This window comes from Salarias fasciatus, chromosome 5 (assembly GCF_902148845.1).
Source record: "Salarias fasciatus chromosome 5, fSalaFa1.1, whole genome shotgun sequence".
NCBI lineage: Eukaryota > Metazoa > Chordata > Actinopteri > Blenniiformes > Blenniidae > Salarias > Salarias fasciatus.
The window spans coordinates 14,228,759-14,254,742 of NC_043749.1; the positions used below are offsets into that span (position 1 = coordinate 14,228,759).

Genomic DNA, 25,984 nt, shown 5'->3' on the forward strand with positions numbered 1-25,984 from the left:
TTGTCCGAAGGATTCCCACCTGTGATGAAGGCCGGCACCCCCCAGCCAATCAGGTAGTAGAACCTCATGGGCCCGTAGTTGATGTCCCGCACCTCGCTGATCATGCGGTAGACGTGCAGCCCCTCCAGGAAGAGCCAGGAGAAGGTGCAGAGGTAGAAGAAGTGCAGCAGGATGGCGATGACTGTGCACAGGAACTACAGAGACGGCAGGAGTGAGGAACGCCGCGGCGGAAACATTGATGGAAAGCAGCGAGAAGGTCTGAGGACCGGTTACCGGGTTATCGGCCTGGTTGATGCCGAGGATGAAGATGAGCTCGGAGAGGAAGAGAGCGGTGGCGCCGTTGTTGATGATGCTCGTCTTGTTGCACTGCATGGCTCTCAGGCAGAGGAGGAAGACCGAGGTGAGGAAGAGGAAGCCCAGCGTCACGCCGGCGGTGCTCCACGTCAGGATCTTGATGGGCAGGATCTCCCCGTTCTGACACAGAGGAGGACGGTTGGAGTTTGGCGCCGTCTGCGGCGAAGGTCAAGGTTTCGGGGTGGCGGCTCACCTCTCTCCGGGAGACGTCCATGAGCACGGCGAAGCTGGTCATGTGGTAACACTGACAGCTGATGTGCGTGCTGTTCCGGAACACCACCTCGCAGCCCTTCGCCGACCAGCCGCCGCTTCCGGCACTGACGGGAAAAACGCACGGTGAGAAGAGCCGAGCCTCCCGGGTTCTAATCTACACCCTGAGCCACTCACAGGATGCTGTGGTTCCAGAAGACACAGATGGGTTTGGAGCGCTCCTCGGTGGTGACCAGGCGGAACTGCACGGTGATGGGCTTGTCCAGCGTGTGCTGCAGCAGCTCGTCGTTGTCGTGCACAGTGATGCTGACCACCGGCGTGTTGATGACCGGACGCTTCGGCACTCTGAAACAAACAAAGAAATTCGTTCAGTTCGGCAGTCAGTTAGGATCAAAGTGTCTTAAAAAAAACATTGTTCCTCCTCGTCCTCACCGCAGACTCCTCTTGTCGGGGTCGTAGCTCTCCGGCAGCAGCGAGGCCAGGCTGTGGAAGATGATGACGCTGGCGATGGCGTCCTGCTGGCCGGCGTCCGGGTGGCGCCGCTTCCTGCTGGAGGAGCGGTTTCTCAGCGCGGACTCCGGGAAGACGTCCAGGTGTCTGTGGCCCTTGGTGTCCACGGGGGGCTGGAAGACCGAGTCGGGGAGGGTGACGGCCGTCTCCTGGTCCGCCGGGCGGGGGCCCCTCAGGGACTGGTACCGCGGCAGCTTGGCGCCAGCGAAATTCATCTTCTTCAGACGGTCCACGGAGATGACTGCAAAAAACCGACAGACAGGAGATCTGAAACACTCTAAATAAGACTATTTTATCACTGTATTTATAAAGCTGGATGGGAAAAACAGCGAGGAGCAGCTGTCTGCAGATCACCCACCGATGTTTGGCGTGACGATGGTGAACGGGCTGAGGTAGGTCTTCCTCATGTTCTGCGCCAGCGTGTTGGCGTACTCCTCGTAGTGGCGCAGCAGCGCCGCCGTGCCGCCCTCGGCGTGCTGGATCAGCTCCCAGTGCGGCCGCGTGTCCGCCGACAGGATGGCGCTGCCCACGCGCACCAGATTCTGTCGGGAGACGGCGAGAGCTCGGTGAGGCAGGATGTCACGGCGGAGAGGCGGGCCGAGTGTGACGCCTTCCCCGCGGATACGACGGGACGCCGGCGCTCTGTTTGCAAACCTGTCGCCGCGCTGCCTGCGTTTTGTCTCCCGCCGCATTTCGCCATCTGTGTGCGGCGGAGTGTCGGCGGCTCACCTCGGTGAAGTGGACGTCCTGCGTGGCCGTGAGATTGAAGCCCTGCTGGCGGCTCTCGCGCTGCAGCAGGCTCTGCGTGAGCCGGTACGCCACCTTCACGTCGCTGCCGTAGTACCTCTCCGTGTGCGCCGTGGCGTTGGCCAGCATGGCGGCCGTCTGCTGAGCGTGTCCGGAGTCCAGGAGCGAGGCGTTACGGAAAAACCTCTCAGACTGAGGAAAACAAAACACAGAGAAGCGTTCAGTTGATTGTAGAAGAAGCAAGTCATTGATATTTACAGGCTTCATGGAGCAGAGAGGGAAAATACTACAGACCTGTTTGACTTTTATCAATGTTCTCAACATTTCTGGCATCATTTGATTTAAAACTAAACAAATTTGGGGAAGAATTTACTGTTATTGTAGCATCACAGGCCCAAACTTTCTTTTATTTACCTTTTCTATATTTTTTTCCTATATTTACAGGGAGGACAGTGCTACTGTACATTCTGAGCAAGTATATAGAGAAATATCTAATTAACAAGATAAAAGAAACATTCTAACTTGCAGAGGCTGAATACTTGAATAAAAGTAAAAGTTCAGCTCCTCCACAAGCAGCTTTTAACACTGTTTCCTTTTTCATAAATGAAACACTATTCCTTTAAATGGTTAGATCAGCTTAAACATTCCTTTTAAAACAAGAACATAACAGAAGGCTGTGAGCGAACGACGTGTTTCTTCTGTGAATCTGCTTCTTCAGTTTCATCCTGTTTACTTTCAGCCGTGTTGATCCAACTTCTTTCTTATTATAGTCTCCACGTTCACTCAACACCTCTTCTCTGGAGTAAAGTCTCTCTGTTTTGTCACTTCTAATTTCAGCTTTTACAGTTTTTCTGTTTCCACCGGGAAATTTACTGATTGCTGTTAGAAATCTGCTCTTTTTTTTGGCACATCAACCCTGCCAGCTGTCGACTGTCGCGCTGTGATGTAAAAAGATAACCCATGAACTTGGTCTTGGTTGATCGGATTTCCCCCTCCATGTCTTCATGAATGAGGACTTCACCGTAGAAACCGCAGCCAGTTTTTAAAGTGACAGCTAGAGCGATACCGACCAGAGCTTTGAGCTTGCTGAAGGTGACGGAGGTGCAGTTGAAGAGATTGGGAGGCAGCCAGCCCTTGTGCTCATCGCAGTGTCGGATGGCTGTGCCTGGGAAGAGAGAGAGAGAGAGAGAGAGGAAGAGAGACAGAGAGAGAGAGAGAGGAATTGGCTGCAGCTGCGACAGAGCGCTCGGGGCAGGTTTTATATATTTGCCATTATTATATGGTAATTTGATGAGCTGCCAAAAACCATCATACCCAGAGTTCCCTTGGGACAGGGGACTGCTGCAGGGAGACCAAACTTAGTCCTGGGCCACCATATCCCAGCCTCGATCGCCTGCGGGCAGCTGTCATAGATTACTGCGAGAGACGGAGCAGGAAGGCCACGGTGAGGATAAAAATGGAACATTATTTTTCACAGGAGTCGCACCCAAAATGGGACGGGGATTTAAAATTAAGCGTTCCAGCGAGACGCATCCTGACCTTCGCAGCCGTTGGCGGAGACCTCGGCGAACGGGTTGTCGCAGCGGTCACACTGGCGGCCGATCACGCCGGGTTTGCACTGGCACTGGCCGCTCTCCCGGTCGCAGGCTCTGGAGAAGGAGCCCACCGGGTAGCAGTCGCACAGCAGGCAGCTGTCGCTGCCTTCAGGGCGGTAGTGGTTGTCCTGCACACCAGACCAGCCATACAAACAACTGATGAATACTTGAAAACAGCAAAAAAAATGTCAGTGTCTTTCTCATTCTTTTCCATCTGGAAACAAATAACCTAACGTGTGTTTTTGGACTGTAGAAGGAAGCTAGAAAGGCCCACGGTCCAGGAAGACTGGAAACATCTCTGATCCTTCACGTCGGTTCATGCTGCTGCTTTCACTCAGCGGGGCTCAAACCAAAGTGGAAGTCTGATTAGAGCCTCATTATCTCTGGAGCGGGAATCTTTTTTTAGTCGACACTTGATTAACAATGCAGATAAATAACACAATGAGAAGGTTTTCAAGCTTCTGACATACAAACGCTTGTGCATTTTTAATTTTTAATTCTCCTATTTCCAACTGACCCTCAAGGACAAGCAAAAAAAAATAAAACACAGCTTCAATCAAGGAATAATCAAACCTTTCAGACCAGCAATACATTTTTTCTCCTGACATTCTGTCCTTCTATTCTTAACTTCACCACAGCTGCTCTCACCTTACAGCGACAGTCTCCGCTCGTCCTGTTGCAGTCTGAATCAAAGCCTTTGTCCGTCAGACAGTTGCAGGGCCCACAGGTCTTATGACCCCACCAGCCTCTGGGGCACGGCAGGTCGGTCCTGCACACACACACACACACACACACACACACACACACACACACACACACACACATGCACACACACTTTGAGTTCAAGGTACTTTACCTGCAGAGTGATGAATCAGAATATGCAGGCGGAGTCCGTACTTTTTCTCACAGTAATGGCCAAAGTAGTTGCTGGCACAGTCACAGCTGTAACCACGAGACAGGTTTGGTTTCCTGGTGCAGGTAGACTGGTGTTCGCAGGGATTCAACGAGCAGACATCAGTGCAGTTGGTGCCAAAGTAACCTGTGAAAAGAGAGAAGAAGATGAAATCAAGTTGCTGTAGTTTTGGATCAGAGAAGTTCAATCAGATGAGTCAATTTGAATGACTTAATCAAACTGATTCAATGTTTTCCTCTTTCCACCTTGGAATAATGTTACTTATCTTTCCTTCTATCTTCTAGAGTCGTTTTATCTGAGTGCGGGTTGAAGGGGAAATGTGATGAACGCGTTTGTTGGTTTTCTGACTGACCGCTGAGGCAGGTGCAGGAGTAGCTGTCCCAGTCGTCGCTGCAGTAGCTCTTGGACGGACAGGGACTGGAGCTGCAGGGGTCCGGCACGCTGCAGCCGGGCTCCACGTTGACTTTCCGGGCCTGAGACAGACTCAGGGCGCCTCCAATCCGCAGCCCCTGCAGAGAAAAGTTCAAAATGACAGTTAGAGGGAGGAGTGTCATGATAATATCAGCGTGTGTGATTAAAAAATCATGAAATCGGTCCAGAGAGAGGAGAAACCTGTATGCAGCCTCGGAAACCATGTTGAATTTTCCCATCAAGCCTCGCCAAGCCGCCGACGCTCACAGTCTTCAGCTTGGAGTCCTGCAGCTTTCCGTCCACCTCCATGCTGGCCTGAACAGGAGGGCGACGCAACATTTACCCCCTGACACCCGAAACGATTTGATCCACAGCGAGCGGGGCGCAGCGCTTTACCAGGTAGAGTCCGTGGTCCAGAGACAGCACGGCCTTGTGGAGGCTCGCCGCCCCCCCCAGCCGGCTGATGTCCAGCTGCAGGTGGTGCCACTCTCCGTCGTTCACCAGCACCTCCTCTACGCGGGAGAGAGTGGAGTCCTCCCCCCGGTGGAGCCCCATCAATACACTCCCCCCTCGCAGCTACAAAGGCGGGGAAAAAAATGAGGACAGACCACCGAGAGTCGGCGCCGCATCACATGACGCTGCACAAACACCAGTTTGATCCCTGCAGCTTTCTTTCTCGTCCTCCGGCTCTCACCTGCAGCGTGAGGTTGTGCTGCTGACCGGAGGAGATGTGGAGCAGCGTGGCGCTGGACTGACGGGTGCGGAACATGAGCTCCACGTGCCAGGGGACGGAGGCCGCCGCCGCCGCCATGTTGGTCCACTGCAACAAGCTGTTGCCCAGGAAACGCTGCGGGCTGGCCATGACTGCAGGGATAATGACGACCGGGGGAGAAGAGACGGCAAAAAAAAAAATGAGATAAAACGCTCTACGCGTGAGGAGGGAGACGTGGACGGATGGAGCATAATAAGGACGGAGAGTTTCAGAGGCGACGGCAGACAGTGAGTCATTAATGTGAACCGGCGAGTCCAGGCTGTTCCCCGAGCCCGACCGACTTCTCACACGCTTCCTATTCAGGGTGGAAAAAGAGACCTTCCTCAGGTTTCTGTGAGGCAGGAATGAAATAAGATGTTCCTGCAAAGCTGATCAGTCCCGAATAAAATCTGACAGCTTTTTCAATTTGCTCATGTGTGACATTCACATGACTTTAACTTCAGCGGCGGCTGGAAAAGAGAGGGAGGTGTTGACGTCTGTGAGCTCTCTGAGCTCTGCGGCTCATTCACGTCGTCAAAGTGACACCAAAGGACGGCGCCGCTGCCAGCCCGGCCTGCAGCCGTCTCCTGCTCATTAAGCCGCCGCTGTGTGAGAAGAGAGGAAAAGCACCTGAGTCGCTCAGATCGTACCGATCGATTAGCTGCGACAAATGAACCCGATGCACTGGCGAGAGAAAGTTTCGCAGAAATCACAGCTGGCTGCTTTTCTGTATGTGTTTAAAAGGTCAGGCGGCAGAATGTCAATATTTATGGAGATTTAATTTCATTATAGATTTCTTCTATGAAATGTCAAAAACTAAATAAAATGCCTGTAATAACTTAACAGAGAAGAGACCGTTTCACAATTAAACAGATCTATATGTTTTGGGTAAAACTAAATTAAACAATTTGTTCATCGATTATCAAAACATGTTTTAATTTTCCTGTAAAAACTAATTAACTGTCATGTTTGCATCTAGTTGGAAAGCAGAGAAATGGTCGCAGAAATTAAATAAAATGAATTCTTAAATCAATCTTCTCATGCTTGCAGTAGAACGGAAAACTGTTGATCAGTGTCGCGAAGACAATTAATTGGAATCGAATGTGAAAATATTTGCTAAAGCCGGGCTCAACGGTCTGAATAACAATGCTGCTGCCACAGAACTGAATTACTGTAAAAATCATGAATAAAAACACAAAGTCACCGCGTTCTGGACTCTAAGTTCTCAAGAAAAACTGTGTTTTTTTAGAGTTACTGCACGATGTTCATCAGATGAGTGGGTGATGGTGCAGAGTCGAGTTGAACCTCCTCATACAGGAAATGTTTCTGCATCACTCAGATCAGAACTGGATCAACCGATTTCAAAGAGAAGGTTTTCTTCTCTGTGTAATTTCGACTTAAGCGCTGTGATAATATATCATCCCAGGTCTTGTGGAGATCCCCACCCTGAACACTTAAGTTATTAAAACCCATTGAATCATGACCGTAACATGCTATCACAGTGGAATCCGTCCCACCTACACACTCTCGTCATTACTTTCCTCTCATACTTTTGGGCTCGATAAAACACGGCTGTCCGTTTCCCAAGTAACCAAAACAGGAAGTTCCGATCTCCTCTTGATCTGCATGAAAACTGCTCAAATAAATCTTTTGTGCCCGTTCTACTTCACACCAGAGATAAACGGGCTCTTTTCACTCCGGCCTCGAACGGGGCTCATTTATGACTCTCTTCTCACATTACTTTAAACTATAAATCAGCGGCAGAAACAGCTGCAGCAGATCAGGTGGAACAAAAACCGACACTGGAGAGCGCGGCGGCAGAAACATAAGCTACACACTGTATGTTTTGAAAAGTCAGAGAGCAATTATTCTTAAAACCGGGTCAACATCGCCGAAACCAGAGGAAATTCAACATCGAGCAGCCTTCTCCATGAATCAGGCTGTAAAACTGCAGTGTACCGGCAATCAGCGTGCTTTCAACCAGACACCTCTTTAAACACACAGCTGCTGCTGGAAAGGTGTTACTGCTGCAGCTGCGGCTTCATTTACACCTGCTATTTTCTAACCCGAGTGCAACAGCTTCCTGCTCTGTTTTGATTTCGTCTCCACTCCCACTATCAGGTTCAGTCAAAGGGCACGGCCCTCTCGCGCTCGCTCACCTCTTTCGCAGTTTTGCCCTCCGAATCCGAGCGGGCACTCGCAGCTGAAGGAGCCCCACAGGTTCACACACGTTCCCCCGTTCAGACACGGGCTGTTGTTGCAGAAATGCCTCTTGGCAGAGCATCCTGGGAGGGCGGGAAGGGAAGAAGGTAACCTATCCGTTTGATCTGTCCCAACTCATTATTTCATCAAAGCGGAGCGGAGTCAGAGGCTAATAAACTATTCATCGCAGGTACAATGTTCATTTCCACCTGACTCCGCCGTCCCGCTGCGCTCGTCACAGTCGTAGCAGTCTTATTATAAACTGCTCCGTACCTGGGAGGGTGCCGTTGTTAGCGATGAAGCCGGCCATGTCGATGTGCTGGTTGTCGATGCGCAGGTTCTTCATGCAGCCCACGAACTGCCGGTTACGGACCGGGAAGTCTTCTGGGAGTTTGGGGACCCCTCCGAGGAGCAGGGGCCCCGTCAGGTCCAGAGATCTGACAACACAACACAACCCCGCAGCTCATGAGGAACGGAAAACATCCTCATCGACCGATTCAGGGCAGAAATGCATGAAAAATTCATTATAGGGTTCGTTTTGCTCTGTTATTTCACCCCCGGAGAAGAAAACAGAAAAACGGGGAAACATCCTAATAAAAGAAGATAACGCCCTGGAGAGGAACAGCTTTATTTCAAAACAACTTTACTCTGTCTCTTAATTAGCAACTACAATGAAAGCACATTAGTAAATATAGAAGTAATACAAGAATTTAGGCAGCAAAGAAAAAGGGTTATTTGTGGCATTTCGTTTTCAAGTGATTTAAGTTCTAATCTTATAGATATTCATGAACATGAGTCACTGCTAATCTGAAGAATGGTTCAGCCCAGGACGACTGGTTGAGGAGGTCAGACAACAGCCTCTCTTTTTGAAGCACATTTTGTTTGAAGAGCAAAAAACAGACACAGAGTTCCACGCCGTTTGAATTGCGGACTCACTTTTTGGAGCCAGACTGGCTCCCCTGAGCCGAGCAGCTGTAGTTTCCGATCATGTGACCGAACCTGAGGGCCACAGAGACATCGCAGTTGTCCACCGTCGCCACGACGACCTTCTGGTCGGAGGGTCCCTGCGGGAGGCCCGCCTGGCTGAAGATGGGCTGAGGGAAGACGAGACGGGTGTGAACCGTGTCGCTTGTTATTCAGACAAGCGTAGAGGCAAATAAATCAGATGATATGATGAACAGGCTGAGAATTCAGCGGAGGACGGCTTTTTTCATTTTCCCATCAGTATGCACACAGAAAATATTAGAAAATAAAATGTAGTACTAATACACTGGATAATATTTTAGACTAAGTTGCTATTTTTAAACGATTGAAACATTTTGGAACTCTGCATTTATAAACAGGGCTAAGAAATGGTTATTGTGAAAAGATCTCATTAATCTGCTCCACTTCATGAAGGATTAACGCACGAAACGCTGCTAAAACTTCTGGGAATCTCAGCCGGTGCAAAGCTGCACCTAGATTTGTGGAGGAGATTAGAAACTGGAGCTCTGAAAGAACGGAGAACAACAACTAAACAAATGATCTTTTGCATTACAGTCACTTCAATCCCCCTTCAGCTCCGGCTCTCTGCTGCTGCCGAGTGTTTCAATAATTCATATAACAGCGAGAGCTAAAGGCAACACACACACACATGCACACACACACACACACACACACACACACACACACACACGGGAGAGGAGCCTGCCCTCTGCAGGGCATCTTCCTGGTTGATAAAGGGTTTTTTTCATTGTCTGAGGAATCAATGGGGGGAGCAACAAAAGGAGGAGGGGCCTGCGGGGGAGAGAATGATGATCCTGTCAATAAGAGGTCGTGACCTTTGTTCAAACTGGCCGGTTTCTCCGGGGTCACGGAGAGCTCATATTAACCCTTCGTTGTCCGACAGCAGAGCGGCGCTGACGCCCAGCTGAGCGGCGCTGCGGCGGGCCGCCGGGCCGTCAGCTGGTCAGACAGGATTTAGGCGGAATTAGCTCGTCTCATTCGCAGAGATGACACCAGGAGCCGCCTCGCTGCCGAAGACACACGTCGGGCTTTTTGTTGTTACAGTCTGGACGTTTATCTAACTAAAATAGATCCTCCTCAGAACGGCGGCATGAGCCTCGGGAATTACAATTTCCTGATTGCTCGGCTGTTATGACTTCAGTGTCTGATCCCTTCATTTAAAATCTCAGGAAAAAAGAAATGACGCCCAGCCAGAAATGTAGCGTAGATCTCGCTGGCTGGCTCGTCCTCTTTAGCTGCTCTGTCAGGGGTGATTTATTAAGAGGAAACAGTCTATCAAGCCACCCAGACATGGCATATTTAAATTTAGCTGGAGACACCGCCTCAATTTAACTTCTCTCACATGATTTCCACTTTGAGCAGATTAGATTAAATCTCTCGGAGCTTCCAATAAAGCGTGTGTGAATTGAAACTGAGACAGTTGGTTGAATTCTTGCTGCGTGTCTCGTGATCAGAGGGAGGAATAAAAACTGCAAATCGTCGGTCCTCTCACACAAAGCCCACCTCTCAATATATCAAAGAGACATGTCGGCTCTCGCCGATCGGCGGGGCCAAAAACCCTGTTAATGGTTTGAATCTCCAAAAAGAAAAAGGGCATTTGTTCAGGAAAACACTGAAGTGTGTTTGTTTTGTATTGGAACAATCACAAAGTTCTTGAATACAGCTCCGTCTTCAGGAACAAAGTCAGACTCCAGGATCAAAACAGACCCCAACCACATCATTTTTACACTTATAATACATACAGTAAACCATCTCAAACATTTAATTGTTGGCCAAAAAGATATCTGTGGACATATAAAATATTCCACATGCTACATTTTTAATTTTCATAACATAAACTAAGAGTGATGAAAACATAAAAGACCTGGGATGTTTCAGTTTTTGCGTAATAAATCTAATACATATGTAGGTTTTACTGTTTGAAATAAATGACTAAATAATATAAGTTGTCCTTTATTGCGTATTGTTATTTAAGTGACATGTACCTCTTGTAGAGATTCTTCTTTCTTTTACATTATTTAGAATCAACAAAACCCTCATGGAAGAAGGTGGAAACAAAGAAAAAAATTAAAAACAACGGAAGTGTGAAAGTGAGGATGATGAATATGTTGTCTCTAATCCATCACTGACGTCGGTTCTCGGACGTCTATTGGATCAGTTTGTGTCATTGATTTACAGGACTGACCGACTCCCTTGAAAGGCATTGTGGGAAATATGAAGATGAAGATGGTGGCTGCAGTTTACAGAGAGGCTCCATTGAGAGTCCGGAGCAGCACAAACAGGCCGTGCTGTTGAGCACCTTTCCCACAGGAAGCTGCGTTACGCCGTGGAAATGCTAAGCAGACGGAAACAGAGAGTTTCACTCTGCAGTTTATACTCCTCCACACCAATTTGTTACAAATTTGTCGATGATGAAACAAGCAAACACGTCGTGTGAATCGCCAAAGGTGAAATCATCCGACATGCTCTTTCTCCACGGTTCTCCCTTTCGCAGTGAAAGCTCTGCAGCAGGCAGCGCTCCAGCTTGGACGCTCCTTTCACTGACCTCCGCTGTCATCAGTCACGGCTATTGACTCCCCAATAATGACTGTCTGTCAGGACGTCTCGCCGCCGCCGAGAAACGCCGTCCTGTCAGAGCTGATTGGGGCGCACATATTTGCTCTGCGCCGCGTTAGAACGGCGCTCCGGCTCGCCGGCTACGTGGGATTATGGGAATATGAGTCCTCTGTCAGAGGGGTTGACAGGGGTTGTGCGGAGGGAGCAATGCGGCGAGCAACACAAATATGGGATCTGAGATTGACTGGAAAACCATAGCAACAAGAGGGGGTGGCCCTGAAGCGCAGTGTCCCCGCTCAAAGCCCGAGTCAATACTTCTCTCTGCCTTTCTTCACCCTCCTTTTGCTGCTCTCCTGCTTGGCTTTTCTGTCCTCGCCGGAGAACAGTGAGAGAGGGGCACCTTCCCCGGGGCCGCATCATTCACTGCCCCCGGTCCCAAAGGAAGCCCGGCCCAACACAAAGGCAGCGGTCATTGCCATTCTCCACAGTCCCCCGCCATCCTGAAAGCCACATTTCAATCTAAAATGCCCCCCCACCCCCCCTCCCAGACTCACCCTGCCCCACCCCCTGTGGACAGGGACGGGTCAGAGCGGGCCGCCGTGGGATCCCTCCTGAGGGAGGAGCCAGGTCTCCACCTCGGCGGCTCGCAGGATGCGGAGCGTGAGGGGATTAGTTCAGCTGGACCCCGACGCGCCCCGGACGTTCTGAAAACACGCTGCATGTTCAACATAATGAAGCCACTCAGCCGCTGAGACAGAGCCTCAACTGTTCTGAGGAGCCACCAGCGCCTTACCTGTTAAGAGCTGCTTCCACAGCAGACCAGCGGCCTTTAATTCTCACTGATTTTCCTCTTTGCTGCTGAATCAGGTTTGAGAAAGTTTCTTGATATTGTTTTTGCTTTACTTTAGTTACTGGTATATTCCTTTAATATTGATAATGAGCGTATAGAGTCTGCTCTGCATCAACAGAACTAATCAGACTGTAATGTCTGAAGGCAAAAAAAACCAACAAGTGCCGCTGCGGCTGTGCTGGATCAAATCTGACCGCGTTATCATACACGCTGAATAGAACACGGGCACGGCGGGGGGGTTGCCTGGCAACATCTTTCTGATGCAAAGCGACTTTGTCAACAGAGTAAAAAGTGACATCCTGTGTGTGGGTCCCGGGTGGGAAAACACTCGGAGAGCGGGGACGACGGCTCCAGACGACATTCCTCCGCCGACTGAGCTGTTGTGATATTGCCACAGAAAATGTTCTCGTCAAACATATTTAGTCCAATCTGAGCGTGTCTGGAGCGCCGGTGGCGGCCCACTCGCTCTGGCTTTCATTCACTCGTTCACACCCCTCCACTCCTCTCCTCACACTGTCTGTCTCTCTCTCTCTCTCGCTCTCTCTCTCTCTCTTTGGCTTTCTTCCAGATCATCCGCCTGTCAGCAGCGTTTCTTTAGTCAGACGGAGCAGAAGCACTGAAGACGGAGAACAACTAACTCAGAGTTTCCTGTCTGCACTTTGTTTTACAGTCGCAGCGTCTCGGAGGGAGAGTCGCCTGTCGGTCTTCACTGCAGCATCCTCGCTTTAAAACCTTCTGTCTGTCGTCTTTTATTTCTACTTACCCATCTTTACCCATTACCGTGACATTCCTTTAAAGCTCTGGAAATACTGACGGTTTAAAAGCGGAGGTCTTTCTCACCTTGTTGTAGTAGTGAACCTCCACGACGTGCCACTGACCGTCGCTGACTCCGCCGGCGATGTACGGAGAGACGGTGGTCTTTGTCTCCCCTGATAAACACAACAGGAAGTGACCGCACTCGAAAGGACAAACGGATGTGAAACTTGATAAAAGTATGACAGATTTGTTCTTCACCTGCAGAGAAGGTGAGCTGGATCTGCTGGTTGATGATTTCCATTGCGATGAAGTCGTGTTTCTCATTGAAGCGGCCGTTATAAAGCAGCAGACCGTCCGGCTCTTTGGTGGCAAACCTAAAAAAAAAAGAAAAAAAGAAGAGATTTGGACATCGTTTTCACACACGCGTGTTTTTATTCTGGAGAAAACCCACGCAGGCACTGACATGTCTTCTCACCAAATCACAAATAAATATAGAATTGACAAACATTCACACAAATAACCGTTCCTAAAAACTGAAGCGACGCTGTTGGAACAAATATATCTGGTTTAGGTTTCAGTCAACACTTCTTTCTGGGAGACATGCTTCTTTTAAAAAAAAATCAAAGCGGTCTCCAAATTTCCTTTTGATGCCACACGTGTCACCCTCAGGCTAAAAATACCGCCGTGTGTTTCAAGGAAATACGGTCTTCACCTATACTCACTCTGGAGTATGAAGTACTGCCATGAAAAAAAACATTCAGAGCGCCGAGGTTTTACTACCGGCACTGGGCCGAGGAGGTCAATCAGGAGCACAAGTCAGACGGAAATAAGAAGTTGCATTTTCAGCTGAAACACAGTCAAAGGGTGTGCGTGCCGAGTGACACACAACAACGCCGAGACCGAAAACTAGGGCAGCGCTGAAGGAGCCGGGTGGGGGAACCCATTACCGAGACGGTCCGGGATAATGACAGCCGCGGCTCCAGAATATATTTCCTCATGGAAGAGACTGCAGACAGCTGCCAGCGCCGCAGCCCGGGTTTCACATTACCCAGTGTCCCCGGGCCACCGAGTGGCATAAAGCATGCACAGTAATGTAAATTCTAATATATATGGTTAAAAAGAAAAAGATTTTTGCTCAGGATAAAAGTACGCAGTGTAAAAATAGCAGGCTGTACCTGTCAGCTGGGGGTTTGTGGTCTTAAGTAATCTGGCTCTGTGGAAATGGGTCACTGGGATGTTTGAAAGTGTGTTATCGTAATAAAAGATCCGGCACTGACTAACACATTTATCCATCCTCCGTCCCACAGGGGGGTCCGCAGTGGGCCTCCTGTGCACATCTGCCAGCCGAGGAGCACGTGTGACGGACTGGCAGCTGTGTTTTCTGGTGATTTATTCCATTTCTATCTTAAGAACTACATATTATTTCTTTTTTCCTTATTTATTTTCCCCAAAACGACCTCTGTTAGAGGTGTAAAAGTAGGACGTTTCATGTTTCCAAATATCTGTCAGACAAGATGAGCAGCTGCCCCCCCCCCCCCCCCCCCCCCCCCCCCCACCTCCTCCGGTCTGCGGGCTTCGAGGGGATTCTGTCCACGATGCTGTTTGTGCAGTATTCTTGAGCTGGAAAGCAGCCAGGGGGCAGAGCGCCACTGACCTGCTTACTGAGGAAAACCATAATCACGACCTCTGAGGAGGAAAGAAAGAGGGATGCCGATGCTCCAGCGGATAATAATGGGAGAGGGAGCGGAGACGCTGCCGCCACACATGCAGTAAGACACACAAAACGCCACGGAGCATTATAATCCGGGCCCTCCCGTCCTCGGCGGCCCTTTCAGTCTTTGACGTATCGATTTAAAAGGCTGCTCCACGTTGCCCCCCTGAGCCCTCCGAGCTATAAGGGTAATCAGCCAGAACTAAACACTGACTTAACTGGCATCACTGTGTCACATTAGGCACCCATCAGTAAAAATAACAACCAGTCTGCCCTTATGTATGAGTCCCTGTCACGCTATGCTCACACGCTGCAGCGCATACGATGAGTTCAGAGGGGAGGGGGGAAAAGACGACCCTCTTATTGATTTTACAACCTCAGACTGAGATGTAAAGACACTCGGACTTATGTGAGGTGAAACACTTTACATCACAAGCCTTCAGACATCTGTATGACTCCCTCTAAGAATCAAATATCAAATATAAACTAAAATAAAAGTTACTGGATTCTTTTTGACTAAAAACGAGCACATAAGGAAATATGAATTCCATTGATAGTATATTTATGGATCCAACAGAAACAATTATACTTGTTATTGCAGGTTTTGTGGAAGTTGTGACAATCTTTACTTCAGAAGCAGGAAATTAGCAAATACTCATATCCGAGAACCTGTGAAGGAACCTAAAAGACTTTCATTTACCTCTTTGTCAAACCTTCTTTGGCTTTTCATGAAAATGTTGTGTGTTCCAGCTTTAGCTTTAATTCAAATCACTTTCCTCTTTATCCATTTTCAAGGCTTAAATATTTAATTATCTCTTGTCCAAATAGCATCGCATCTGATTCTGAGTTGATATGTTGAGTGGTTTAGACAAAAGTCTTTATTAAGTCATTTATTAGTTTTCTATGCTTGTTGTTTCTTGATCCTTCTTTATTTTTTTCAATAGGTCGTGGATATTGATAGGGAGGATCTGGGCTTCTATCCCCCTCTGTACAATCAGGTTTTATTTCTTGTAGTTTTGTATTATATCCTTATTTTGTGCAGATAAGGAAACAAAGTTAATGCTTGCATTCATGTAAAATTTGACTAGAAGGGTCAACAGTTTCTGATCACTGCATGCGTCAGCGGATGATTTGCCAAATGGACGTCCACAGACGCAGCAGCATCCGACAGAACAATGAGGCTGGTGTCAAATGACAAGCATTTGACATAGCTGGTCAGCCGACGCAGTGATGTCAAAGCAAAACTTCCCGGAAGCGTAATGTCGGTTTGAAAATAAAAACACAGGAATCATTTGAAGTAATAAATAATGTGCCTTGCCAAGGCAGGCACAAGGAATAACAATAAAACACTGAAGAATAATCACAGATTCACGGACAGGTCTGTAAAATTCTGTTCAGCGTTGACTCAATGGGAATTCTCCACTGTCTTTTTTTAATATGGAAAACAAAGACTATATTCATATATTCTGTGTCACCTCTCTTGATGCCACAGCACTGTACATTCTTGTTGAAACTTCAACCTCAATCGTAGCGCTGCAGACCTAAAATTATCCGCCACTCTGAGCGAACACGATCCACGCTCTGAGCCGTCGGCGGTGGCAGGAGTCGGGGCTCAGGTGACGCCGCCGCTTGTTGAGCTCACCTGCCTCCGGCTCTCGGCGCCGGCGCTCTTCACGGCTCCTTCGACCTTCCAGTGAAATGAAAACCACTTTCAGAACTGGTCTGAGCGGTTCTCCATCGAGAAGTGCCGTCACCTGAACCTGGCTTAAAGACGGGCTCGCAGGGGAGTATCGTTTAAACCGCCGGCCCATTGTGAGCCCCAACACCTGCCAAGCGAGTCTCCGGTGACAAAAATCACAATAAATTCATGGAAAACATCAGAAGGCGAGGGGAGACTCTTGTTGTCGCTTGTTGTGACAGATCTCAAACAGCACGGACGGCTCTTATCTCTGCTTCTTTTGATTGCACGGATGGATCCGCGCAGGTCCGAGCGAGGAGCCTGCTGTGTCTGCATGTGTTCATGATTCACAGCTCATCTGCTCGTTCCCGAATCTCCTCCCCCTCAAAATCTACATTCTGATGACCGAACACATATATCTGAAGCGCCGAAGGCAGCCGAGATTCAATCTAAAATAAATGAAATTCAAATAGGTCCAGCTTTTTAAACCAACATACTGAAACGACCCTGCAGCGTTCGGCTGGCCTTGTGGGTTTGAGTTGTGTAGAAAAAAAATGAAGGTTCTTTAAGATGAAGACTTATTTTTGACGGATGTGAAGATCTCACCTCCTGCTGTCAGCTCGGGGTTCGTACTGACGGCAGACTCACTCCCGCCCGCAGTGTTAACATCCTCACATTACGCCAGCCTTCACCCTCAACCTGCAGCCCCTTCAGCACGATTTCCCAGCATTCCCTTCACCGGCTGCACCCTTGTAACATACATCTAACATATGCTCCACTCTGGATCTGTTATTTATAGCTCAGGTGCTGCGCTCTGATGCTGAAGTGGCTCTACAGCGGATAGCTGCTGTTCACTGATCCCATTACCTCCATCAAACGCCATCGCGGTTATGTAAACCAGAGGTGGGGGTGGACGTGTGTGGGTGGAGGTGGACGGAGAGTGAATCACGGCGGACAGGTAGCGCAGGTGAGCCGCGGCTTACGTGAGCGAGAGGGTGAAGTGGAAGCGCTGGCGGAGGCCCTTGAAGGTCACGAAGGAGTGCGGGGGGAAGTTGCGCGTGGTCATCTGGCAGTAGGGCTTCTCGTAGCCCCCCGGCGGACACTCGCACTTGAATCCGCCGACCAGCAGGTTCACGCAGGAGCCGCCGTTCTTGCAGACCCCCGCGGCGCAGCGGCCCGAGCGGGACGACACCTCGCAGCGCTCGCCTGCAAGGGGAGAGAAATGAGGATTAATATGGTCTGTGACAAGCAGCTTCACCTCCGTCGCCCCATCTGGGATTTGACACGGCTATATGCTCTTTTCCCCGGCACTGCAGATTCCTGTACGTGAAACCGAAGAGGTGTAACATCCTCCACCTCGTATCCGCGAAGGAGAAACTTTGAAACATGCAGGAACGAACGGGAAATAAACATTGACACCTCCGACAAACTGTATCAGAGGAATTGTTGGCGTTACAGTACAGGCAGTAGTTTCTCCGCGACACTGTCTGCAGCTTCAATCTCTCTCTTTTCACAATGTCACAACCAGCGGGACTCTTTTTCCTCCCTCTGGGAAAAAGAGCTGCGGCTTGTGAGGCATTCATATTCAGAGGAACGACAGGGCGGCTCCGGAGCAGCGAGCTGGAAGTGTTTGTGCATTCAGACTGTGAGGCCGTCCAACCAAATGAGAGCAGCTCCTGCCGACGCTGATGGCTCGCCGTGATTGCTTTCTGCCTATTTCACACCTGATAGTCGATGGAGGAGGTCATGTTTTTATCATGAGCCGTACGGAGGAAAAAAAAAAAAAGGGCAGCAAGTCATCAAAATGTACAGAAAATATCTGAAAAGTTAAAGTTAAAATAACAAAGCTCAACAGAAATACACAGTTTTGCTTTGTTTTAGAACTAACTGAAGATCATATTTCCTATTTGGTCTCCTTTACAGCAGCTGAATGATTCATCAATAGACTAATTATTGGAGCTGGTTAAAACTAACAAGAGATTCACTGACTGGAACACAGTGCTTCCAAAGTGAGAATCGAACAACAAGATCTTGTGACGAGTCTTCGCTCCCGAGCAGCTCGTCTGGAGACGAAGACGCTATGAGGTGAGACTGATCGCTCCCTCACATGTGAACAGAGAAGTGTGTGAAAGCAGCGAGTCGGTCTTTCACTGTCTGACACTGACTGATGCTCAGCAGCACCGACTGATACACCCGGTCTTTATTCACTCCGTCACTGTTAATCACTTCATTCTCAATCCGCTGAGAGCAGCTTCTGAGTTTTACTGCTGCTGTTGGGAAACGTCTGTTCAGTCGGATGGTAATGACTTCAAATATTCATGGGTCACTTTCCAGAGGTCACGATACACATTAAGCTTCACAGTTTATAGTTTCAAACAGACCGTTTTATTAACATGTTATGAATCGCCATTATGTGTTTAGGTTGGTATTTGAATGAGCATCGTTCTAATGGAAGTTTTTTTGTTTCAAGTCCAAGTCCTTTGTTTTTCTGCTCCTGCTCTGCGTGCCGTTCACATTATTCTCTGAGGGAGAATGAAGTGGATCCATATCCCCCTTCGGTCGATCGCTCTGCCTCCTCTGAAGCATTTCTACTGCAAGATAGGATACAATCGATCTCGCTTGTTTAGTTATTAAAAGCACTTCAGCAGACACCTGAGAAAAGCTGTCATATTGACATTGAAAGTGTTTTATTTTCACAACATCTGTGTCATTTTACCTAAAGTCTTATCAGTTGTTTTCTCTCTCTCACAGTTTATGTAGTTAAATCTTTAAAAAATGTCTGGCAAATGAGCATAAATGAACTTACAAAGAATGCACTCGGGTTTGACAAATTTAAATCTATAAAAACAAATGGTTACCTGGGACTTTTTCTTTTACTGTGATCTTTAATCACATATCTGTTGATAAATATTAAAAATGTGCACAATGCTGTGCTTCCAGTGTTGTAAAGTTTAGAAGACTGACCATTTTCAATGTAGCTCACCATAAATATTAATATGAGAGATAAATAAATAAAAATACAAATATGTTTTTGTTTAATGTTTTTAAGCTTTTTTTTTTCAATATATTAAACAGCCTTGGAGTTACATTAAGATTCCAGTTAGATCAGTGTTTGTGTCGGGCTGGATGGGATTAAAGCTTCAGAGGGCGGTGGATGAAGGAATCAGACTGAATACAGTCAGAAATAGATCACTGCTGCTCCAGAAGCTCCGTCCATTAATCAGCCGTTTCTGCTAATTACTGGAAACGAAGGTCACAGCAGGAGGTTGATTTTGGTTGATCTAATAATAGAGTTAGTGGTACCTAGCAGATCTCAGAATATTACAACTCTTTACAGAAATCCAGTGACAAATGTTACATTTTACGCCATTTTTTTTTCAAGTTTTCAATCAATTTTATTGTCTCTTCTCAGTAAATCATCCATTACTGATAACCATTAAATGAAGTTTATATTCTCCATATACCTTTACAGTCCAAAACCACACTGCAGGTTGGTATAACAGACCTGCTGCAGCAGAGAGAAGCTGTAAACTCCCTGAAGGCACAACAACAATGACGTCCTTCGTTCCCTCCGGGTGAGAACAGACAGCATCGCAGGCAGATTATCTGCTCTGAGACAACGGAGATGACTACAACTGCAGTGGAATCACAGCAAGATTAAACAATAAATCTTTATTGATCCCATGGCAGAAACTGTTCTTTGCATTAAACCCGTCCGGTTCATGGTTTACCACAGTAACCACAGACAGCCTACGAGGAGCAGCAGCCCTCTGCTCCCAGGGGGCCGCTGTGGCCTCAGGGCCCTGCTGACTGATCCACATACGGAGCTACAGCAGCCTTTTAATTTCAGTGGTTTTAATTATTCTTTTAAAGAAGGAAAGAGAAAATTTGGCGTCCTTGCAGCTGCGTCTCATAATTCACTGGATCATTTTATCCCACTGACAAGAGCAATTAATAACATTTAAAATAGTAATCTGAAAAGCAACAATTGCTCACAAATGCAGTGGAAAAATAAGAGAGAGGGGTGAACATGGAGTATTACGGCAGCGTGTCCCATTCTGAAGTGGTGTCTAAAGCTGCGGCGTGTCAAAGTGTCATTTCTCTGCTCCACTCTGCTGGAAATGGAGCATAATGGCAGCTCCGTCCTGTCAGACGGTAACTATTAGCTTTCATGTCCTTGCTGAACTCGGAGACCGACTGACAAACAGCCGCTGCTGTTCAGCAGGCGGTAAAATAAAGCCTTTCTGCAGCGGCGCCGCCTTGTTATTAATTCAGCGACTTGCTGTAGGCGATAAAGTACATGTTGCTTCAAGCAGTGGACAAACACGCCATCAGCAAACACGGCGCCGGTAAATAAAGCTGCTGCGAATAAGAAACAGCCGGACGCAGAAAGAGTCGTCATCAGAGGTTTGTGGGGCTGGTGTTGATCTTCCTGCCTGGTGGCGCCCTGCGGGACGCCTCCGCCGCAGGTGCAGCTTTATGTTACCAGGTGAACAGGAACAATCCCGTAGCACGTCCCGATCAATAATTCAAACACGGCTCCTCTGCTCTGTTTACGCCCCTGCATGAGCCCAGCTCAGTGCCCACACTCTCTGTTTGCTGCCAGCATGAATCATTAAGCAGCAAATCACCCAGACACCTCCGAGAGCCGGCTCTCGAGAAAAACCTTCTTTTTAAGTTTAGGCCTTTTTTTTAGAAGAACGCATCTAAAAATACACTGATATTTATTAACAGAGTAACATTTCAATTAATAAATGGAATCAAACTCAAATTAATACAATTAAAAGCCAATAACATAATGGAGAATAAATTAAAAGACTATAGTCTCACTCTACAGGACAAGGATTAATCACTATTCAAGGTATCGACACTGAAGCGAGGCATCAGGGTGAAGTGGGGACATGATGTGGGATGTATGTCTGGGTGCAGCGTGCAGAGCGGGGCGAGGGTCTCTCCTGCAGGCCGTGGTGAGAATGTGGGGATCCTTGTGGTCCTGTCAGGGTGGGGACTGCAGAGGACTCAGGAACATAATAAACATGCTGAGATGTGGAAGAATTGTCGGGATTATAAAGCTTTGGATCAATCTACTCCTTTTCAGACATGATCACTGTTTGTGTGGTATGAATAACTTTACACTCTATCTCCAGGGAGATGGTGCACTTCTACATGAACTGTAGGTAAATATTTAAAAAAAATTTCTGATCTGCATGTCTTGAATAAATCATTAATTCATTTATACTTATAAATTAATCATTAAAAACACGCAGAAGAAAAACAAAGCAAACCTACAGTATAAATGTAATAAGTTGATTAACTGTGTGGATTTCTTAATAAACCACATCCTGAGCGTTCACCCCTCAATCGTCTTTTATTTACCTTTTGAAACAGGTAAACGCAGAGATTGTGTGTGTTTGGCTGTTTATAATGAACATATTGTGAGGAGAATCCACATGTGGCTGCAGGAAGTGTGTGTTGTTGTGTAGGCTGCGCCTGCAGAGGACATTTCCACAGAGATCAGCTGCCAGGTAACAGAGGAGCACCATCCCTCCTCCTCCTCCTCCTCCTCCTGATCCCTCCAGACACCAAAAACACAGCGCAGGTAGGCTGTAGGAGTGAGATCCGCTCTCTCCACAACAGTTTATACAAACATAGATCCTGCGAGTCACGGCGGAGGAGGACGGCGTGAAGATATGCATAAAGCTCCAGAAACGGTGAGCAACGCGCTGAGGATGATGAAGGCGAATAATCAGATGAGGTGATCAATACTACTACAGGAACATGACCTCCAGCTGTACCTTGAGATCAGATCTTCTCATCACAGTACAGGTCAGCTGAAGCCCAAAGAAAAAATGCATTTGAACGCCTCTCACCCTCTGACACGTCGACAGACAGTAAACTACCAATCTACCACAGAAAACCTGAGAAAACCTGGATTCTGTCTCACACATGTTTACAGAATTGTATGAATTTGTCATCTATCAAAAGCAATGATGTAAATGAAAGACATCATGTTTGCGTCACATCAGCATTATGTAAATATTTCTGTAGGTCTCAGTGGGGTAAATGATCGCTCCTCATAATAAAGGTGTCCACTGTAAAGACTCCCTCACTGCTCACTGCTGGCACATCCTGGCCTCTTATTACTTTACACAAAGACTGTCCCAGCAGGGACTTTCTACTGGCCTATTAATTAAGAGGAATAGTGCAGACAGATAGAATTAATCAAAGTTGGATGTTTCCAAACACTTCCTTGCTTGTAACGCTGCAGTCATTGAATCGGTCCCTGTCGTTTCCACAGTAGAGAGCGTCGCTGTCACGCTGAGCTCAAGCATTTTATCACAGAGGAGCATCTCTGTAAAGCAAATGTTCTGAATTCAAAACAGTCCATGTGTTTGGCAACATTTTTATCCGCTCCGTCTCCTAGAGGAGAACTGTAGTGGCTTTCAGCAGTTGGCAGGTGTTGGTTCCACTAGTGTGAGGTTGTTTGAGTGTGAACGTTCGCCAGCTTTCCTTCCCGACCACGTCTGAACATTCAAAGCTCACAAACGCTTTCACAACAAATTAACAAAGACGAGAGGGAAGGACGCAGTCAGCCGTCACAGACGCACACGGCGAACTGCAGATGCGTTAGTGTCTGAAAAGATGAGAGTCTCTCCTGTTTGTTTTAAGAACTAAAATCAGGACAACGTCTTGTTCAGCAGAATGATTCAGACCAGGCGAATCACTCAGAGCTGCAAAGATGATGGCTGGTATGTTGGGATTTTTTTTTTTAATATTTTTCTTCCTGTTACCATCTGGTAACGCCTACGGTCCAACAGTTTCCCAGCACACACACACACACACACACACACACACTCACACGCACCATTAACACATAGATATTCCACAGATTATCAGTGCACCTTTCTTACACACATAATTGCAGCTATTCAGCACTTAACCACCCACCCCAGCCACACGGGGAGAGTGTAATTTAGCACTCCGAAACACACACACACACACGCATGCACACACACACACACATACACACACACACACACACACACACACTGAATTTGTTTTCATGCAGGGATTCACTTGCAGTCGTTACTTTCGCCATAACTACTACTTGTCCAACGGTAACCATCACCTCCTTCCACTGACTTAACCTTTTCTTCTCTTTTCTTCAATTTTTCTGTCTTATTTTAATGCAGTCTTAACCTAGGTTCACCTTCAGAACAGCTTTTCTTTTTCAAGGAAGGATGTGTCTTAATGTGACTGTATAAAGAGATCTTGCACCATCAGATGCCTTAAAGCCCCGATTTGCTGGAATCCTGCATAAAGCCGCAAATTCACACAACAGACCGCGCTTTCGGGTTGATGTGTGTTTTCCAAGTGATCAGCTAAGAGTAAAGCCACAAGTCACGTCAAACAGGAGCAAACAAACCACCAGGGCCCGTAAAGTTACAGCAGGATGCCGAGCCTCTCAGGAGGGAAGCTGCCTCAACATTGACTCTTTTGTTATGATTTCTTGAAACAACCCAAACAAATGAAACTTTGTTTCTTGAAGATCCAGCTTTGCAGTGACGCCTGAAGGAGAGCCACTTTAATTAAGAGCGCTACAGCTTCTAAAGTGATTTGGATTTGGTGATGCCGCCACATTAACCACTCCATCTCTCCAACTCCTTTTCTTACCAGCTAAAAACAGACACATCCATAAACAACGCAAATATTATCAGGCCTTGTAAATAACAGTACTTCATTATTAAGTATAATGATTGTTGCACCTCAAGGTGTGAGAACAACAAGGCCAAACGTATTCTCTCCAGGGACAATGCACTGACTTCAGTTCATTTCCTGAGAATACACACACACACACACACAGAGTGAGCAGTGGGTGTTGTGTATCACGGTTAAACATGTCTAATAAAAGCTGTCGGAGCGACCCGGTTCCATCAGACAGTCTGACGGTGTGATTCAAACATCAGCTCCAGAGACGCATCCAGCCAGCGCCGCGCTGCGCCGCCACATCTAACAGCATCGCAGTCTAAATTCTCTCTAATGCTGCCCACTGCGGGAGAAAAACACACCCACTCCACCCACTCGTCCGCCCGTTCTCCGCTTCTCTGTTGATTCACGTTAAAAGCGGCCGCGGTTCGGCTCCGACACCCACAGCCGTGCCGTAATGTGTGAGTGCCACTCAACCCGGGCTGCGAGCCCACACACTCAAATGCCGACACTAATCGAGGATTCATAAACAGCTGTATAAATAGACGGAGAGAGCTTTCAGCGTTCAAAAAGAATTAACGAAGGAAAAGCCGTTCCTGAGATCACAAAGGCCACGGCCTGACTTTTATACCTGGAGGCCTTTTCAGAGGTTTTTTTTGGCGGAGAAGGTAATTATCTTCTAGCTGACGAAGAAAAGGGACGAATTTAAGTGGTCCTTCAGCAGGTCTGGTGTTCAGCAATAAATATGTAATCAACAGTCAGAATCATCTAATCTGTGATGTTTTTTTTTGTTCCACTATTAAAACTTATATCCTGACCAGGGTAGCTGGGTAAAGGAGCCCGATTCAGAGTTACAGAGAAACAAAGTAAATCTGCACGAGGGCTCATATACAGTATATATATTCATAAAACATTAATCTAATTCATAAACGTGTACTATATCAGGTTACAACACCACATATTTACTGCTGATACATAACAAGCAGGGGGAGGAACAGTTCCCCCATAAACACAAAACAACTCTCGGGGTGTTTCAGAGTCGAGCTGAAACTCCCAATCGCATTAAAAAGTCAGAACATGACCCACTTAACCTCCCAACAAAAAGATGGGGCAACTGCCCTGAAATTCATATTGTATAAATTAGCATATCTTTACTCTCTTCCTCTTTAAACTCCTTTTCAGCTTCTCCCTTTTTCCCCTCCGCCATAAACCGACTGAGCAGACGGTATTTAACCCTTTGAGGATGTGAATAATTTTTGGAGCGATGAATAAATAACGGTTCCTGCGACCACTTCGCAGCTTCTGCTGCCAAAACGAATACATTCATTCTTCATTTTTTTTTTTTTTTTAGGGGGAAATTGAAGTCTGCTGTCCTCTCCTTTTCACAGTGTGATGTTTTTATTAATTTTTTAATCTGAGGTGTTTCAACCAGCAGGAATTCCACTGCCGGGGGACGCACTCCATCTGTAGGCATCTATAATTAATAATTTCCTTCCTTTGCTCCACTCAGCAAAACTACGGCAGAAAGAGAAACCGCTCTTGTTTTCCTTCCCTCCTCATCCTCCCTGAAGTCACCAGCTTCATAAATAGGCTGGAAAAATCGTGCAACGTCGCTCTTCTATCCATCTACTCCAGTTTCTCTACTGTGCCTTTTAACATTCAGAAAATGTGAAACGGCGATTTCCAGGATCGTGTCTGTTCATTAGCGTCTGCGGTGGATTACTACAGCGGGGGAGCATCGGATCAATAACTCATCACTCAGCCTTTGTCTGCGGAGCTGTGGTGATTAGCGGAGTGGACAGTCTGTGTCTATAAAGAGCCTCGCTCAATAAGGAGCGGAGGACGAGGCAGATGCAAACATGAAGGCCCCCGTGGGATCGGCGGGGGGAAAATGAACATTTGGGAGGCGACGTGTGAACAGCTTGGCAGAAACTGTGGCCTTTCACCTTCAAGAAGTACCAAACACTTAAGGACAGATTTTCTTTTCTTTCTTTTTCTTTTTTAATTGGGCAGGGTAAGAGTATGAGC

At 47.4% G+C, this 25,984-nt stretch overlaps 1 protein-coding gene across 1 annotated transcript in view; it reads right to left on the bottom strand.

Annotated features, from left to right (window-relative positions):
• Positions 1–25,984, bottom strand: part of celsr2 (cadherin, EGF LAG seven-pass G-type receptor 2) — a 54,812-nt gene that overhangs the window by 6,185 nt on the left and 22,643 nt on the right. The window contains exons 3-24 of the mRNA XM_030092359.1: positions 17,233–17,455; positions 13,114–13,234; positions 12,945–13,028; positions 8,630–8,787; positions 7,967–8,130; positions 7,651–7,776; positions 5,435–5,604; positions 5,137–5,316; positions 4,942–5,055; positions 4,682–4,838; positions 4,314–4,455; positions 4,065–4,185; positions 3,361–3,544; positions 3,136–3,237; positions 2,892–2,986; positions 1,804–2,013; positions 1,433–1,616; positions 997–1,315; positions 742–909; positions 548–671; positions 274–474; positions 20–194 (exon numbers count right to left, since the gene is read on the bottom strand). Of these exons, the coding sequence (XP_029948219.1) occupies positions 20–194; positions 274–474; positions 548–671; positions 742–909; positions 997–1,315; positions 1,433–1,616; positions 1,804–2,013; positions 2,892–2,986; positions 3,136–3,237; positions 3,361–3,544; positions 4,065–4,185; positions 4,314–4,455; positions 4,682–4,838; positions 4,942–5,055; positions 5,137–5,316; positions 5,435–5,604; positions 7,651–7,776; positions 7,967–8,130; positions 8,630–8,787; positions 12,945–13,028; positions 13,114–13,234; positions 17,233–17,455 (3,522 nt within the window). The remainder of the gene's footprint in view (positions 1–19; positions 195–273; positions 475–547; positions 672–741; positions 910–996; positions 1,316–1,432; positions 1,617–1,803; positions 2,014–2,891; positions 2,987–3,135; positions 3,238–3,360; positions 3,545–4,064; positions 4,186–4,313; positions 4,456–4,681; positions 4,839–4,941; positions 5,056–5,136; positions 5,317–5,434; positions 5,605–7,650; positions 7,777–7,966; positions 8,131–8,629; positions 8,788–12,944; positions 13,029–13,113; positions 13,235–17,232; positions 17,456–25,984) is intronic.